Here is a 15,812-nt window from a genome sequence, read left to right as displayed (position 1 = left end):
AAAGACAAAACAATAAAAACTGTAACACAAACAATGACCGGAGACGGAAAGTAAAGTTTGGGTGAGGGAGCGGGTTGACGATGTGTATCGGAAGTGATGGTGGCTGCAGATCCAAATCTGCCCTTGAGGGTGCTGATTCCTGAAATGGCTCTGGGTCTCCTACAGAGGTGCAGTTCAACCCACAAGGGCACTGGCTCCTGACCTGGCCCAGAGTCTCCTGCAGGAGCCAGAGCAGGTTCCCCTGCAGCAGTGGTGAATCCACATGGGTCTTCTGCAGGAGCAGTTTTCAGTCTTCAGGGGTGAAGGTTCCTGATATGGCTCTGGGTCTAATGCAGGGCAGGAGCAGCTTCTCCATGAGGAGTTCTATATGCTGACCTGGTCTGCGTCTCCTGCAAGAGCAAGAGCAGGTTCAACCTGCCCCGTGTTGGTTTCTGACCTGGCTCTGTGTCCTCTGCAGGAGCAGCTGCAGAGAACAATAATCTGCAATAATCTGCGAGGATCTTGGCCCCTGACCTGACTCTGGATTTCCTATAAAAGCAGGCACTCCTTGGTTTCTGACGTGGCTCTGGGTCTCCTGCAGGCGATGGTGTAGATTCTACCTATAAAAATCCCACTGTTTCTATCACATCCAGGTCATCCGCAACACTGATGTCCTTCCTGTATGGCTTCTTTCACATGGGGTGTTTTCAACGTTCATCCATGTTGTAACATGTATCAGTATTTCTTTCATTTATTTCATTGTGCCTAAATATACAAACATTTACTATTCAAGCCATTTTAAATATACAGTTCTTTGGGATTAATTACATTCACATTGTTGTTCAACCATATCCCCAACAAGCACATTCAGAGCATTCCAATTTTCACTAGTGAAACTCTGTAGCTATTAAACACTAATTCCCGGAGTCCCTGGCAGTGACATTCTACTTTCTGTCTTTGACTTCTATGGATATCTCATGCAAGTGGATTCATACATTTTTGTAATTTTGTGACAGGGTTATTTCACTTATCATAAAGACTTTAAGGTTAATATTGTAGCATGTGTTGATATTTCCTTTGTTTTTGAGGCTGAATTATATTCCTTTGTGAATGCCACATTTAGGTTATCCATTCATTTACTGATGGACACTTGGGTTGCTTCTTCCTTTTGCTCTTGTGGTTAATGCTGCTATGAGTATGAGTGTACCCATATCTGTTCCAGTCCCTGCTTTCAACTTTTATGTATGTACCCTGATGTGAAATTTGTGGTCATATGTTAATTTTATATTTAAGCTTTTGAAGAACTGCCATACTGTTTTTCATAGAGACTTTATTCTTTTATTTTACTCCCTCTATGCTGAATAATACGTCTGTTTGCAGACCTACACAATTTTGTTTATTCATTTACCTGCTGATGGACTTTTGCGTTGTTTCCGCCTGTTGCTATTGTGAACAGTGCTGCTGTCAATATATGTGTACACCTGTTATCAATTCTTTGGGGTATATTTCTAGGATGGAGTTGTTGAACAATATACTAATTATATATTTATATTGTAAATGTGGACTTCCCTGGTGGTAAGCCCATCTTCTCAGATGGTAAAGAATCTGCCTGCATTGCAGGAGACCTGAGTTTGATCCCTGGGTTGGGAAGATTCCCTGGAGAAGGGATTGGCTACCCACTCCCGTATTCTTGCCTGGAGATTTCCATGGACAGAAGAACCTGATGAGATACAGCCCATAGGGTCCCAAAGGGTCAGACGTGAATGAGAGGCTAACACATCACATTGCAAATGTAGGTCTCACCCTTTTCTATTTTTACAAGTAATGTTTGAAGGTTCCAATTTCTTTACATTGTTGTGAACCATTGTTATTTTTAAATTTCTTTATTTTAACCATTTTAGAATATATGAAGGAGTTGCTGCATTGCGGTTTTAATTTGCATCTCCATCATGACTAATGATCTTTGACATGTTTTTATGGTTCGGTGACCATTTGTATGACTTGTGTGGAGAACAGTCTATTGAAGTCATTTATCCATTATTATAATTGCTTTTTTGGTCTTTGTGTTGGTGAGTTGTAAACATTCTTGAGATACTTTGGATAATGATTTATCAGATATATAATGTATAAATATTTTCTTAAATTCTGTATGCTTTAAATGAACTCTATAAATGTGAACCCTGTGGATATTGGATGTTGACTGTAATTTCACTTCTTACATTTAAGCCTTTTATGTATTTTGGGTTACATTTTGTATGTGGAAGGAGGAGAGGGTCCAATTTCATTGCTATGCATGTGGATAACCAATTGCCTAGCACTGTTTGCTGAAAACATCATTTTCCCCCCAATTTAATGTTGTGGACTGTTGTCTAAAATGAGTTCACCATAGATGGGTGGGTTTATTTCTGTGATCTCCCTTCAATTTCATTCATCTCTATGTATATCTTTATTCCAGTCTCATAGTGTTTTATTCAGTGTTTTTTGTATTAACATGTAAAAATGGGAAGTGTGAGTATCTGTAGGGAGGGAGCAAATTAGCCAAGATGGTGGTCAGGCTCTCTCGCCCCACATTTGGTAAATACATGGCTATGTAACAGCTGAGATCATTTACAGCATGTCACGAGGTACTCACTTGGTCACGGGCTACTTTGTGTGATATGCCTATAGAAGCACCATCTGAGAAGTCCTTGAGGCCGCCTTATGGCTCCGTGTGACTGCCTATGGTTATGTTGCTGGATCAGCCATGAGAGGAGAGAATAGAGTATGTCTGCTGCTGCAGCTGCTGTGCCAGCCAGGAGAGAACAAACGTGTCTGCATTTCCTACAGCTCCTACAGTTTTCTTCCAGCTTCCCAGCTCACATCTTGCCTACCATGGGTTCAGTGAACAGTGCGCATAGTGAAATACAGTGAGACAGCAGCCAACTTTGATTTTCTTTTTTAAGACTGCCTACTTCTGGGATAAATTCTTTTTTTGGTGTCAAGCGCACCTCTGGTTTCATTGCCTAGGACTCTACATCAAGTGTGGGACTTGAACTGATAATATTAAGAGGCTGTTAGAAATTTTCATTATCATCAAATCCCCAGACAGTCCCTTAAAGTTCATGGATAGATGATCTGAGTTGTTTGGGGATCTTGAAGTCTAATACTCTGCATTTTCAGGGGAAGTTGGCTGATGAAGTTGATAATTCCTCCAGAGATGCCCCAGAGAAGGGAAGGGAGTCTTTACCGAGGGGAAGGCATTACTGTATTGGATTGCTCACATAAAAGCAAAACAGGCTTAAGCCTCTGGTTGAGAGAAGGACCAGGGAAGAGGGAAACTCATTACCTTACTGGGTAATACTTAGCTCTCTCATTTTTTTCCACCTATAACTCCTTCCAGAGTTCCTGGATGATGACCTTACTGATGACATTCTGTGTGTCAAGAAGATTCTGGATAAAGTAGGAATTAACTATGGTGAGTCTCCATTATATTTTCTATTTTACACTTCCTCTCCCTCTTCTCAGCCCTTTAGTCCCAGCACCATACCCCTTTCTCTCTATTTCCTGGTTTTAAGCTACAATATAGTTTGCAAAACAAAACTCATCAAGCTGACTCAGGTTTCCAATTTTCAAGCCCCCCTTACTCCACCACTGTTTAGCAATTTTCCTAACAAGGATTCCTTAATAAAGGGCTGAGTCCCAGGATTTCCTTCACCTGGACTTGAACATCTAATTTGACTTGTTTAGTCCTAAGCTCTAAGACAAACCCTTGTTACCACTGCCGTACAATTTTCTTGGAGTTTAAGAAAATGGACCTTATTCCACTAGGTGGCTCAGTGTCCATTGCCACCTGGCTAGGAATGTCTGTGTCTATAATTTTCACCCACATTTCCACCTCAGCCCTCCTGGGGATAAAACTGAGTGGGAGTTTGAGCTAAAATCCTTGTCTCCTTCTTCATGATCAGGTTGGTCCATAAAGCACTCTGTTCTGAGAAGCTGGATCAGTGGCTCTGTGAGAAGTTGTGAACACCTGCTGTCTTTGCTGCTTTTGCCGTCTTTCTGTTCCTGAAATTCCTCTGCCCTTTGGCTACCTCATTTTGCTTCTTTGTACTGCCTTGAAGCGGATTTGTCTCTGAGCCTGGGCCCTCTAGTGATGTTGTTGGACATACAAGGACTATTCTCCAGGGATCCGTAAACAGTGCTCTGAGACTTTTGACTCTTGCTCAGTGCCCCCAGTGGCACTTTCACTACAACAGTGTCCTGTGTTCTAAATAAAGGGCTTGATTTTGAGTGGCTGGTTGTTATTTTCTTCCTGGAGGGAGAGGGAGGAAATGGGGTGAAAGGCAGAGATGGCCAAGGGTCACAGCCACCTTCATCTCTACCAGAGAGGAAATAGGCTGAACTTACAACATCTCAAAGATGGAGATTCCTTTCTGTATCAATTCAATTCAACCAAGTTTTATTGATCACCTAGCATAATTCAAAGAACTTTGGAGGGGATCTAAAGCTGGCTAAAAACATTACTTCCCTCATGGACTAGTAGGAATCATAAGATAAACATTAACGAATATTTATAATACAAGATATAGTATCATTAATATTATGAGAGAGGTTAGAAATGTGCCCTGAGTATTGGTAAGAGGAAAGATAACTTATATTTGGTGGGAGGCTGTGAGCAAAAGGGCTCAAGAAAAGATTCATGACAAGAGTGAATTTAAGCTTGTTTTTAAGTATTGGTGGGATTTTAATAGATAGAGATGCGGAGTGGGAAAAGGACAGGAAGAGCAGGGGCTCCAAGAATCTGAAATAGGTGACTTGAGGGGGGTTGAGGTACTTCCTTACCCCTAAGATAAGAAAATACCCTTCACAAATTGGTTACCTTCTAGATCTACCATATCTTCTTTATCTGTTTCTCTGTTGATACAAATTTAGGTTGCTTCCATGTCCTGGCTATGTAAATACTGCGGCTATGAACATAGGGGTGCATGTGTCTTTTTGAATTATGATTTTCTCTGGGTATATGCCTAGGAGTGGGGTTTCTGGGTCATATGGTAGGTCCAGTTTTAGTTTTTTAAGGAAACTCCATATTGTTTTCCACAGTGGCTCTATCAATTTACATTAGCCCCAACAGTGCAAGAGTTTCTCTTTTCTCCACACCCTCTCCAGTGCTTATTGTTTGTAGATTTTTTGATGATGGCCATTCTGACGTGTGTAATGGTATACCTCACAGTAGTTTTCTAGTAAATAGTGACGTTAAGCATCTTCTCATGTGTTTGTCATCTAGAAAAATGGTATAGATGACCTTATTTCTGTTGCTGGCCAAAATCTTGGCTTTCTCTGCCCACCAAAGCTGAATAAAAAATATGGAGACAGAGTTTGGAAATACAGAGTTGATTTAATTCTCAACTGGTGGAGGGGGGAATATAGTAGGTTCATGCCTCAGGAACTGTGAGGCGTGAAGATTCATGCCTCACACTCCATGAAGAGTCTAGAGGCTTATATAAGATGAGGGTTCCCAGTCAGGAATCTTTGATGAGGAGCAAGGATTTTAGCATCTTGTCAAAAGCAGCCATAGGCTGCCATCTGTAACGCAGTAATTGAGTGTAGCAGTTCAGTGGCTCTGTGGCCTTCTTTCTAATATTTAACTACAAGAGGAAGGGTGTTGTAAGGGTAAACACCATATACAGTATGTATTGAGCATAGAGACAAAGGAAAATAGGTGCAAAGTGTAGCTCCTGCAGAGTTAGGGGCAGAAACACAAACTTAGTTATAGACACGCAGAATTAGGAGCAGTTAAAGTGAAAAAAACAAAACACTAGGAATGTTCAGTCCTGCTCACTGTTCTCTTTATCTTCTTTGTTCTCAGGAAAGAGAAAGAAAAAAAAACTCATTCCTCTTTTTTTCCTTTTCACTGCAACATTTCCAAAGCAGAAATAGAGACTTAGAGAACGAATGTATGGAGCTCAAGGGAGAAAGGGGTAGGGTGGGAGGAATTGGGAGATTGGGGTTGACACATAAACTCTTTGGATACTGTGTACAAAATAGACAACTGATGGGAACATACTGTTAGTACAGGGTACTCCAATTAATGCACTGTGGTATCCTGAATGGGGGTGAAATCACAAAGGGAAGTGATATATGTGTATGTAGGGTTGATTACTTTGCTATGAAGTAGAAACTAATACAATATTTTAAAGCAACTATACTGCAATAAAAATTAATTAATAAAAATAAATAAAAAGAATAGATAAGAACAGCTTGGTAACTGAAGAATCTGGACACTTGGGGCCTTTTGGTTGGGACCCTGCACAGTATTACTCATCCTTGCTACTTCTCTGATTTACAGAAGGATGTTTGCAGCGCTTTATTCTAATTTGATTATAAGGAATGTGAAAGATGGAGAAGCAGGAGATATGAGCCCTAAAGTCTGTTTCTGCTTCTTACTGATGGTCTAAGCCTCGGCAAGTCATCTTTGTCTCTGTGGCTCACTATCCTCATTTTTAAATGAAGGTTTTGGTCTAGTGATTTTTATGAGAGCTTTTCCTGCTTTGACAATCCAGCCTACCAAAACTCCAATTTATACCCCATTTCTGTATTAGACAAGTTATATTTTCTAATTCCCTCTTCCTACCCTATATATGCAATAGGGCTTTTGGCATTCAGACCATATTTCTCTTGTTTCAGAGCCCAGCAGCTCCCTAATAAAGTCCCCATAGCCTGTTTAGGGACATATAGTGCTAGGCAAGGGGGGAATAGGACATTCCTCTCCCATTCTTAATGAAAACTAAGACTCAGGAAACAACTTGGTATTCATCACATAATTTTAGTTTGAATTTGAACCCAGTGTATTCCCATGCTCCTCCTTCCCTAATTATGGGACAAAAGGCTTTCCCCCAAGTCAACAGGGTTTTAGGAATAATCCCTGTGTGTGTTTGTGTGTGTGAGGGCAGGATTAAACGGCATTCCTCCACTGATCTCACACATCTACTATTATTTTGCCTTAGTTACATCCTCAGGAAGGCATATGCTCTGGAAAATGTAAAGGACCAGCTCCACCAAGTGTACAGAGCAGAAATGCCGCTGAAGCTGGACTGTTTGGCTCAGTTCCACATCCCTAGCCTTCCTCTCCAGAGAAAGGAGAGGAAGCCTCATTTCCAAGGCCTCATTCCAAATTTCCAAGCCTCATCTTGGAAATTTCCCCTGTGAGTGTACCACATTATGAGGCCATGATTTTCAGAGGGCTTTGCTGAAGGAAACAGACAATTGCAGAGAGGATCTTAGCTTGAGGGTAAAAGGATCAAGAACAGATAGAAGCCGGGGAGCCTGCATGGAAGCGGTCTTGGCTGACGTGACCTGTCAGTTTTTCGGTAGAACAATTGCTGTTGTATTTCTGAGAACTCTCTTGAGAGCTGAATGGGAGATGGGGTGGCAGTTGAGCATTTGTTCTGCATACTCTAACTCCTTCTCCTTCCTCTACACCTGGAACAGGTCTTGAACCAAGTCAGGGATCTGAAATGGTCCAGGCTCAGATAGGTGATGGAGAGGCTCTGGGTAGGGGGTCAGAGTGCACATGCAAGCTCTTGTGATGATGACCTTGGGTGGTGAACCCAAATTTGGACTCTTATCTCTTTGGATCCCGATCTCTCCTATAGTACTTCCCTCTGACATCCGTATTGTCATGAAGGACACACATTTTTTTTTTTCATATGCTCCTTCTCTCACTCCCTTCTCTCTCATTCATTCTTTGCACACTATTCCCTTATAGCCCAGCTGGTAAAGAATCCACCTCCAATGAGGGAGACCTGGGTTTGATCCCTGGGTTGGGAAGATCCCCTGGAGAAGAGAAAAGCTACCCACTCCAGTATTCTGGCCTGAAGAATTCCATAGACTGTATAGCCCATGGGGGTTGCAAAGAGTCAGACAGGACTGAAATACTTTCACACTTCATTAACACTAACAGAACATTCTAAATATTGGAGATACAGAATCTGTTAGACAAGGTTTTAAAGGAGGATATGTGCTAAGTTGCTCAATTGTGTCTCTTTCTGACACTAAGGACTGTAGCCTGCCAGGATCCTCTGTTCATGTAATTCCCTGGGCAAGAATACTGGAGTCAGTTGCCATGTCCTCCTACAGGGGAATCTTCCCAACCCAGGTGTTGAACCCACATCTCCTATGCCTCCTGCATTGACTTTACTACTAGTGCCACCTAGAAAGTCCTTAGAGGTGGATCGTCCCTCCTATTTCCTAGGACCATATAAGAGAATGGACTCCTCACACAGGTCCACTATTCATTCCTTCATTCACTCTGTAATCAACAAATAGTTATTGAAGATTTACTATTTGCTATGTTCTACTCCATGTGTTACTTATTAAGGACAAAGACAAGAGGAGACACACTGATTTTATTTCATTTCTTTCCAAGTTACTCTGGAGCTTTAGATTTTGCCAGGCAGTTTTTGGTATGGGAACAAAGAAGGTCTCGGTACTGAGATGGGACTCTCCTGGAATGAAGTGGGATATTTACTAGTGGTCATATTTCTACTTTGTGCATAGATAAAAGTAAAACAAGTGAGGGAGAGGCAAAGAGGAGGTGTGGGAAGGGCAAGAAATGGGAGAAAAAGCAAAAGCTGTGAAATGGCTGATGGAATTGTAAAGACCTTTTTTACCTTTTCCCTCTAGTTTTAGGGAGAGATAATTGACATAACGGAGAAGGCAGTGGCACCCCACTCCAGTACTCTTGCCTGGAAAATCCCATGGACGGAGGAGCCTGGTGGGCTGCAGTCCAAGGGATCACTAAGAGTCCGACATGACTGAGCGACTTCACTTTCGCTTTCCACTTTCATGCATTGGAGAAGGAAATGGCAACCCACTCCAGTGTTCTTGCCTGGAGAATCCCAGGGGCGGGGGAGCCTGGTGGGCTGCCATCTATGGAGTTGCACAGAGTCGGACACAACTGAAGCGACTTAGCAGCAGCAGCAGCAATTGACATAAATTAATGTGTAAATTCTAGGCATACAGCATGATCATTTTACAGATATATATATTGGAGGAAGAAATGGCAATCCACAGCAGTATTCTTGCCTGGAGAATCCCGTGGACAGAGGAGCCTGGTGGGCCACAGTCCATAAGCTTGCGAAGAGTTGAACACGACTGAAGCGACTGAGCACACATGCATATATATATATATACACACACACACACACACACATATGTGTGCATGTATATATATGTATATATACATATATGTGTATATATATATATATGCATTGCAATAGGTTTAATTAATATGCATCATCTCAAAACAACTAATTGGGAAAATCCTGAGAGTTCTCTCTGATGTAGAATATTTTTACACATTGAGGTAAGGGGAAGTATTTTTGGCCCATACATGATTCAGCCTGAATTTTGTTGAACCAGAACAGCCTGTCAAACTCGCAGAGAATATCTGTTCTAACCACTGAGATAAAGAATGTCTGTTTTGAAAATAAGGATAACAAACTCCCTTCACAAGACATCCATATTAACATCCTCAAAAATATGGTTCCATTCCCAGACACTAGGGTCCTGCTGTCTCACTCTATATGGATCATACCTGTTTGTTTTTGGACACTTGAGGAATATACCCCTGTCTTGTTTGATGTATGTTCTTTGTTCTGTTAAGGTAGATGATCATGCTAAAAATCATGCTTCAGTGGGGAAATTTCTCAGAATTATATGAGAGGCTGTCACCTGGGCTATAGCCCTAAATTTGGCTCAAATAAAACTCCTCTATTCCTAAAAAAATTCCCATCATCTCATAAAAGTGAAAGGGAAGTCGCTTAGTCGTGTCTGACTCTTTGTGACCCCGTGGACTGTAGCCTACCAGGTTCCTCCATCCATGCGATTTTCCAGGCAAGAATACTGGAGTGGGGTGCCATTGCCTTCTCCAGGAGATCTTCCTGACCCAGGGATTGAACCCGGGTCTCCCACATTGTAGGCAGACGCTTTACCGTCTGAGCCACCATGGAAGCGCTCATAAAGATATCATATAAAGAAAAGAAAGAAGAAAGAGGAAGATCTTTTCTCCTTGTGATGAGAACTCTTAGGCTTTACTCTCTTAACAGATTCCCTGTATATCATACAGTGGTGTTAATTATAGTCATCATGTTGTGTACATCCCTAGTACTTATTTTACACTGGAAATTTGTACCTTTTGATCACCTTCCTCCCACCCTCCACTCCTGATAACTACATGTCTGATATCTTTTTCTATGAGTTTGGTTGATCACTAGGTTCCACATGTATGTGACATCATATTGCATTTGTCTTTCTATGTCTGACCCATTTCACTCAGCATAATGCCTTCAAGGAACTTCCATGTTGTCACAAGTGGTATAATTTCCTCATTTTTAAGGCTGAATAATATTCCATTGCTTTATCCATACCTTTTTTTAATCCATTCATCCATTAATGAACACCTAGGTTCTTTCCATGTCTTGGGTACTGTAAATAATGCTGCTATGAACTTGGGACTTCCTGCATGGCTCAGTGATAAAGAATTTGCCTGCAATGCAGGAGGCACAGGAAACAGGGGGTTGATTCCTGGGTTGTGAAGATCTCTTGGAGGAGGAAATGGCAATCCACTCCAGTATTCTTGGGTGGATAATCCCATGGACAGAGGAGCCTGGAGGGCTACAGTCCATCCATAGGGTCGCACAGAGTCAGATGTGACTGAGCATGCATGTATCAACATGGGAGCTCATATATTTTTAAAAGATATTTATTATTTATTTACTTATTGGCTGTGCTGGGTCTTTGCTGTGGCCCCTAGGCTCATGGAGGTGTGCAAAATTTCTCTAGCTGAGGTGGCTGTGGGTGTATTTAGTTGCCCCACACAGGCTTCTCTCACTGCCCTCCAAAGGCTTCTTGAGGGGCCTGGTTTCATGGGCTCTAGAGTGTGCAGGCTCAGTAGCTGTAGCTCGTTGACTTAGTTGCTCCTCTGTATGTGGGATCCTAGTTCCCTGACCAGGGATTGAACCTATGTCCCCTGCATTGCAAGGCAGATTCTTTACCACTGGATCACCACAGACGTACTTGCGTATATCTTTTCGAGTTAGTATTTTCATTTCCTTTGGCTCTATTCCCAGAAGTGGAGTTGCTGGGACATTTGGTGGTTCTATTTTTCACTTTTTGAGAATTCCTCTATATGGTTTTTGAGAAAATTTTCTTGTGTAGTGACTGGGTCATCTGTGGATGGATGCCATCAATTCTGTGGAGGTTTATCCATCTTGCTTGACTAGGGAAGGGCACAAGGGTCAGAGGAACTAAGACTTCCATTTGGGACAAGAATTCATGCTGAGATATCTTAGAAATGAAGCTCTCTATCTCCTCTTCTTTTCCATGACTTTTCCTCTTATTATGAGGAGGCAGTAGAGCCTGGCTTAGAAGGTGAGCCTGGGCTTCCTGGCCAGCATCCTCCTAAGAGCCGCCTTCACCTCCTGGTTCTTCAGACTGTAGATAAGGGGGTTCAGTAGTGGGGTCACCGCACTGTACTGCACAGATAGAACTTGCTCCAGGGCTGAGCCAGAAGCTGGAGTCATGTACCTTGAAGGGAATTGCACAAAGGAATAAAATGAGCTCAGGACAACAGACACATGGCTGTAGGCAGCCAGAGTCCATCCCATCCCAGACTCTGCAAAGAGGGTCCTCTGGGTTGAATTAGCTATCACTGGTAGAAGTATCTAGAAATGACTGTATTATCATGAGAAGTCAGTCATTTCTGCCTTCAAATACCTCCATACATGAGTGATCTTATGCCAAACATTATAGAAGCTGCCCTCAGGAGAAAAAGGAAGTTCTGCAGTATATGAAGTGATCCAGGTTAGAATAGAACTAAAAATGATTTCACACATTTCTATAGTACTTCATACTTTTCAAAGTGTCTTTCCTTAGTAGTTATGTTGAGAATATGAAGAATGTTTTCTCTTCTTTTTTTTTTTTTAATATGTACAACTGTATGTTCCCATCTTGTCATGATTGTTCCTTACAAAACTATATGCTAGTCCAATAATGCTGTTATTTTCCCCAACATTTATGGCTCTTGGAATTACCCCAGAATGACAGCACATTTTTTTTCTAATGTTCAGTGGAACAAACATTTGTCCGTTTTAGCACATTTAGCACCTTTGGCTTAGAAAAGAAGCTAAGATCTGTAAATAAAATGAAAGATAAAACTGTGTTTAGCACGATATGAATGCTAAATGATAATGAATCCAATAATGGTAAGACTAATTGTGCAAATCCATCTCCAGATTCACTAGTAGAGAGCACAGGCCACTAGTGACTCTATCTCCTGGGAAGCAAGGGCTCATTGCCTAGAGCTGTTTATGTTTGAGAGAAAGGTGGTAGAAAAGAGCTTGAGGTTTTCAAGCCAGTGAGACTCAGTTTATATTTTGCCTCCATTCTTAGCTTGTTCAGGCAACTTTGATAAAGCACCTGGTTACTCTTGAAACTCAGTTTTTTTAAATCCGAAAATGAGTTAATAACATTTATCTTGTGCTATGACACATACTAACATTGATCTTGATTGTGCAAAGCAGTCATTGTAAGTAGCTGCCTAATTAATAGTTATAGGACAAATAGGCTTTGGATCATCATCTTTCAGTAGGAAAGAGAAATGGCATCTGTTTCAAGTACAATATATTATATATATATTTTGTCAAACTCTGAATAAAAGCCTACTAAGGTCTCTCTGATTCCCTTCCAAAACTCCCAAAACATAGGTTAATGAAATTAGGAAATCCTTTAGTCCTTGTATAAGCTTATTTTTCAGAGTTAGACAACTGAGGTCTCGGAAAGAAAATAAATTTTTAATACTCCACACAGCAGAGCCAGAACTAGAACTCAGGACTTCTGAATTCTTGTGAAGTTCTTTTCTTACTACTTTGCAGTGCTCTGTTCTACAGATCACCATTAATTTCAAGTGAAAAATATCCCACTTCCACATTCTGGAGGTATAGCAATGACATACCTGAAAACTCCTGAGCCATAAAAAATGGTGACCACAAGAAAATGAGATGAGCAGGTAGAGAAGATCTTATTCTGACCTGAGGCAGAGTTGATCCCCAAGGCTGTCATGATGATATGGGTGTAGGATCCCAGGAGTAGGACAAGGGTGCCAAGGCCCAGGATGACCATGGTGGTCAGGATGGAGGCAACGCTAATGTAGGGGTTAGAACAGGCCAACAGGAGCACTGGAGGAAACTCACAGCCAAAACTGCGGATGAGGTTGGGGCCACAGAAATCCTGCTGAGCCAGTAGGATGGTGTTAAGCAGGCCAGTCCCCATTCCTATGGCCCAGGAGGCTCCCGCCAGGCCAGCACACACCTTCTTGTTCATAGTTACCACATACAGCAGTGGGCGGCACACAGCCTGGTACCAGTCATAGGCCATGACTGAAAGGAGGCAAGCTTCAGTGGCCCCAGAAAATATGACCAAAGAGATCTGGGTGAAACATTCAAGGAAGGATATAGTCTTCCACTTGGAAAGCAGGTTCTCTAGCAGCTTAGGCACAATGACTGAGGAATAGAAAGCATCCAGGCAGGAGAGGTGACTGAGGAAGAAGTACATGGGGGTGTGGAGGTGGGAGTCAGTCCTGATCACCAGCAGCATCAGCAGGTTCCCTGTGAGGGTCAGGAGGTAAATCACCAGGAATGTTACAAAGAGTACTGCCTGGATCTGAGGGTTGTTGGATAGTCCTTGGAGAACAACCACAGTGACTCTGGTTGTGTTCCCAACTTCCATGGAGCCTTAGAGATTCCCTTCAGAGGGACAAGAACAGAAAAGAATGTTCCAGTGTGCTATGAGTCTCAGAGAATGTCTGGAGATGAGATGCTATGCATAAAGCTTCAGGGCTGACCCAGGATGGATTGTGTACCAGAGGCAACCTTGCCATGTCAGACCTCATCATGCCACCCAGCTCAGGGCAGTAATCTATTGGCTAAGGTGGAGATGTAAAATGGGAAAGAAATACGTAGAGAATCAAACCTAAAAAGAAAGGAGAAGAGAAAAGAGATTATTCAGGCTGGAGAAGGAAATGAAGGGAATGAAAATAGACGCCAACGCACTGAGAACTGTCATTCTCCAGTTTCAAAAGGAACAAAGTTCAAACAACTGGAAGGCTCACTGGCATAGTGAGTAAGCAATAAAGATATTGACTGGTCATCTGGCTGATAGTCTATGATGCACGTTTGAATGACTGGCAGAGGTACTGTGACAGCTGTTGATGCACAGAAGCTTTCTCTGTTACTATAAGTTCATGAATAAGTAACTTGGGTTTCTCATTAAAGAATAATCTAGGAAAACTAGATGGTTTCTAAAGTTCTTTCCAGCCTAGAAATTCTAAGGAATGGGGGATAATCTTCTTTGGATTTCTCTGGTACTAAATGGAAATTTTCCCCCTCTTGTGTCAACATAAGCAGAAGCAGCACAGTAGTAGCCTCATTTCACAGAAACCTGGTAGAAGGAAGCCCTCAAATGGGAGACAAGAGTTGTGTACTGCAGTGACTCCAAGGGCTTCCCGTTCCAGGATTTTTGTGAATTTATAATGTCCACTGTTTGCACTGTCATCTCTGTGCTTAACATGAGATTCCATGAAGACTGTGCTATTCTATGAGTTGGTACTAGAGGATTTGGATGAAGCCAAATCAGATTTGGAGCACCTTCTGTGCATCACAGAGATGGTAAAAGAAAAAAAGAGGAGAGATAAAAGGCCGCCTAGAACATGTGGCTAAGCGGGGAGTTAGTGCATTTAGTATAGAGCAAAGCAAGTTACAATATTCACTTCTCTCCCCTTGAACGGTGACTCAGGAGGGCGATAAATGAGAATATGATCTCTGTTTATGCCTTGTACAGTCATGGGTTCTCAGAACGGATAGTTTTAAGATAAGATAGAGCTGAATGAGAATAATGTTTGTCTTCACCTGGGCTCCCTAGGCCAAGAAGAGATGCTCTCAGTTGAGGGCACCTGAATGTCATTTTTTCCAACACTGGAGCAAAAGCCACCGATATGGCTAGGGCTTCATGAGCTTCCCTGAACTTTGTCCTTCCTTTAGAAGATGCAGAGGTGGTGCTTCTGAGCAAGGAAATATTCCTATAGTCCTTCTGTCCAAGGGGAAGTTTTCTTGACTTTGCCTCTAAAATAACAATGACCAGAGGGACTTGATTTCAGCTCTAGACCTTGGAGAGTGTTGGTGGTCCCTGGAGAGGCCCTTAAACAGGAGGTCTGCTCTGATCTGAATGAGTTCTCCAGGGCCAACATTCCTTCTCTGTGTTATTCTTGTTTCAGTGAGTTGCATCATCCAAGAGTTACCCATGGGTGGCCAATAATTTCTAAAAATAAAAATATAGAGAGAGTCCTAAGTTTTCTTAGTTCTAAATGTTGGAATTCCTTCTCCTCTTCCCTCCCTCCTTTCTTTCCTTCTCTTTCTGTTAAGTTAAAAAAAAATACATATACATTCATTTGTTCAAATTTATTTTCAGTTGCAGTGGGTCTCTTGCTGAGTGTGTGCTTTGTCTATATGTACTGAGTGGGGGCTACTCTTCATTGCTGTGTGGCTTGCAGGCTCTAGAATGAATACTCAGAAGTTGTGGTGCAGGAACTGAGTTGCTCCCTGTCATGCGGAATATCCTGGACTAGGGATAGAACTCATGTCCCCTTCATTGGCAGGCAGACTCCCATGCATTGCACCACCAAGAATGTCCTCTTTTTCTTTCAATTTTAAATAATATTTATGATATAGAAATATAATGATAATATATATAATAGGAGAAAAGATATTTTAGGTATTATAAAATTAAAAAAGTATACTAAA

At 41.8% G+C, this 15,812-nt stretch overlaps 1 protein-coding gene and 1 long non-coding RNA gene across 2 annotated transcripts; one reads left to right on the top strand and one right to left on the bottom strand.

The window, feature by feature from the left end:
- Window positions 1–2,572: 2,572 nt before the first annotated feature.
- LOC129641694 (uncharacterized) lies at window positions 2,573–4,237 on the top strand. Its single transcript, XR_008709405.1, has 3 exons — window positions 2,573–2,885; window positions 3,359–3,433; window positions 3,924–4,237. It is a non-coding gene; the product is annotated as an uncharacterized LOC129641694 (long non-coding RNA).
- Window positions 4,238–11,381: 7,144 nt separating this feature from the next.
- Window positions 11,382–13,743, bottom strand: LOC129650702 (olfactory receptor 8S1-like). The gene is made up of 2 exons (XM_055579501.1): window positions 12,971–13,743; window positions 11,382–11,544 (listed from the first exon to the last, which is right to left on the bottom strand). Exons 1-2 carry the CDS (start codon window positions 13,741–13,743, stop codon window positions 11,382–11,384), a joined length of 936 nt encoding a protein of 311 aa, XP_055435476.1.
- Between the last annotated feature and the right edge of the window lie 2,069 nt (window positions 13,744–15,812).

The sequence above is a fragment of the Bubalus kerabau genome, chromosome 1 (assembly GCF_029407905.1).
Source record: "Bubalus kerabau isolate K-KA32 ecotype Philippines breed swamp buffalo chromosome 1, PCC_UOA_SB_1v2, whole genome shotgun sequence".
Lineage (NCBI taxonomy): Eukaryota > Metazoa > Chordata > Mammalia > Artiodactyla > Bovidae > Bubalus > Bubalus kerabau.
The sequence above is the reverse complement of the archived record's forward strand: the minus strand, read 5'-3'. Positions and strand labels throughout refer to the sequence as shown.

Excerpts from the sequence above, each read along its gene's own strand:
- LOC129650702 (XM_055579501.1), bottom strand. The coding sequence starts at position 13,743 with ATGGAAGTTGGGAACACAACCAGAGTCACTGTGGTTGTTCTCCAAGGA. Across the intron at positions 11,545-12,970 it reads TATGGCTCAGGAGTTTTCAG|GTACATGACTCCAGCTTCTG; the intron begins GTATGTCATTGC and ends ATTCCCTTCAAG.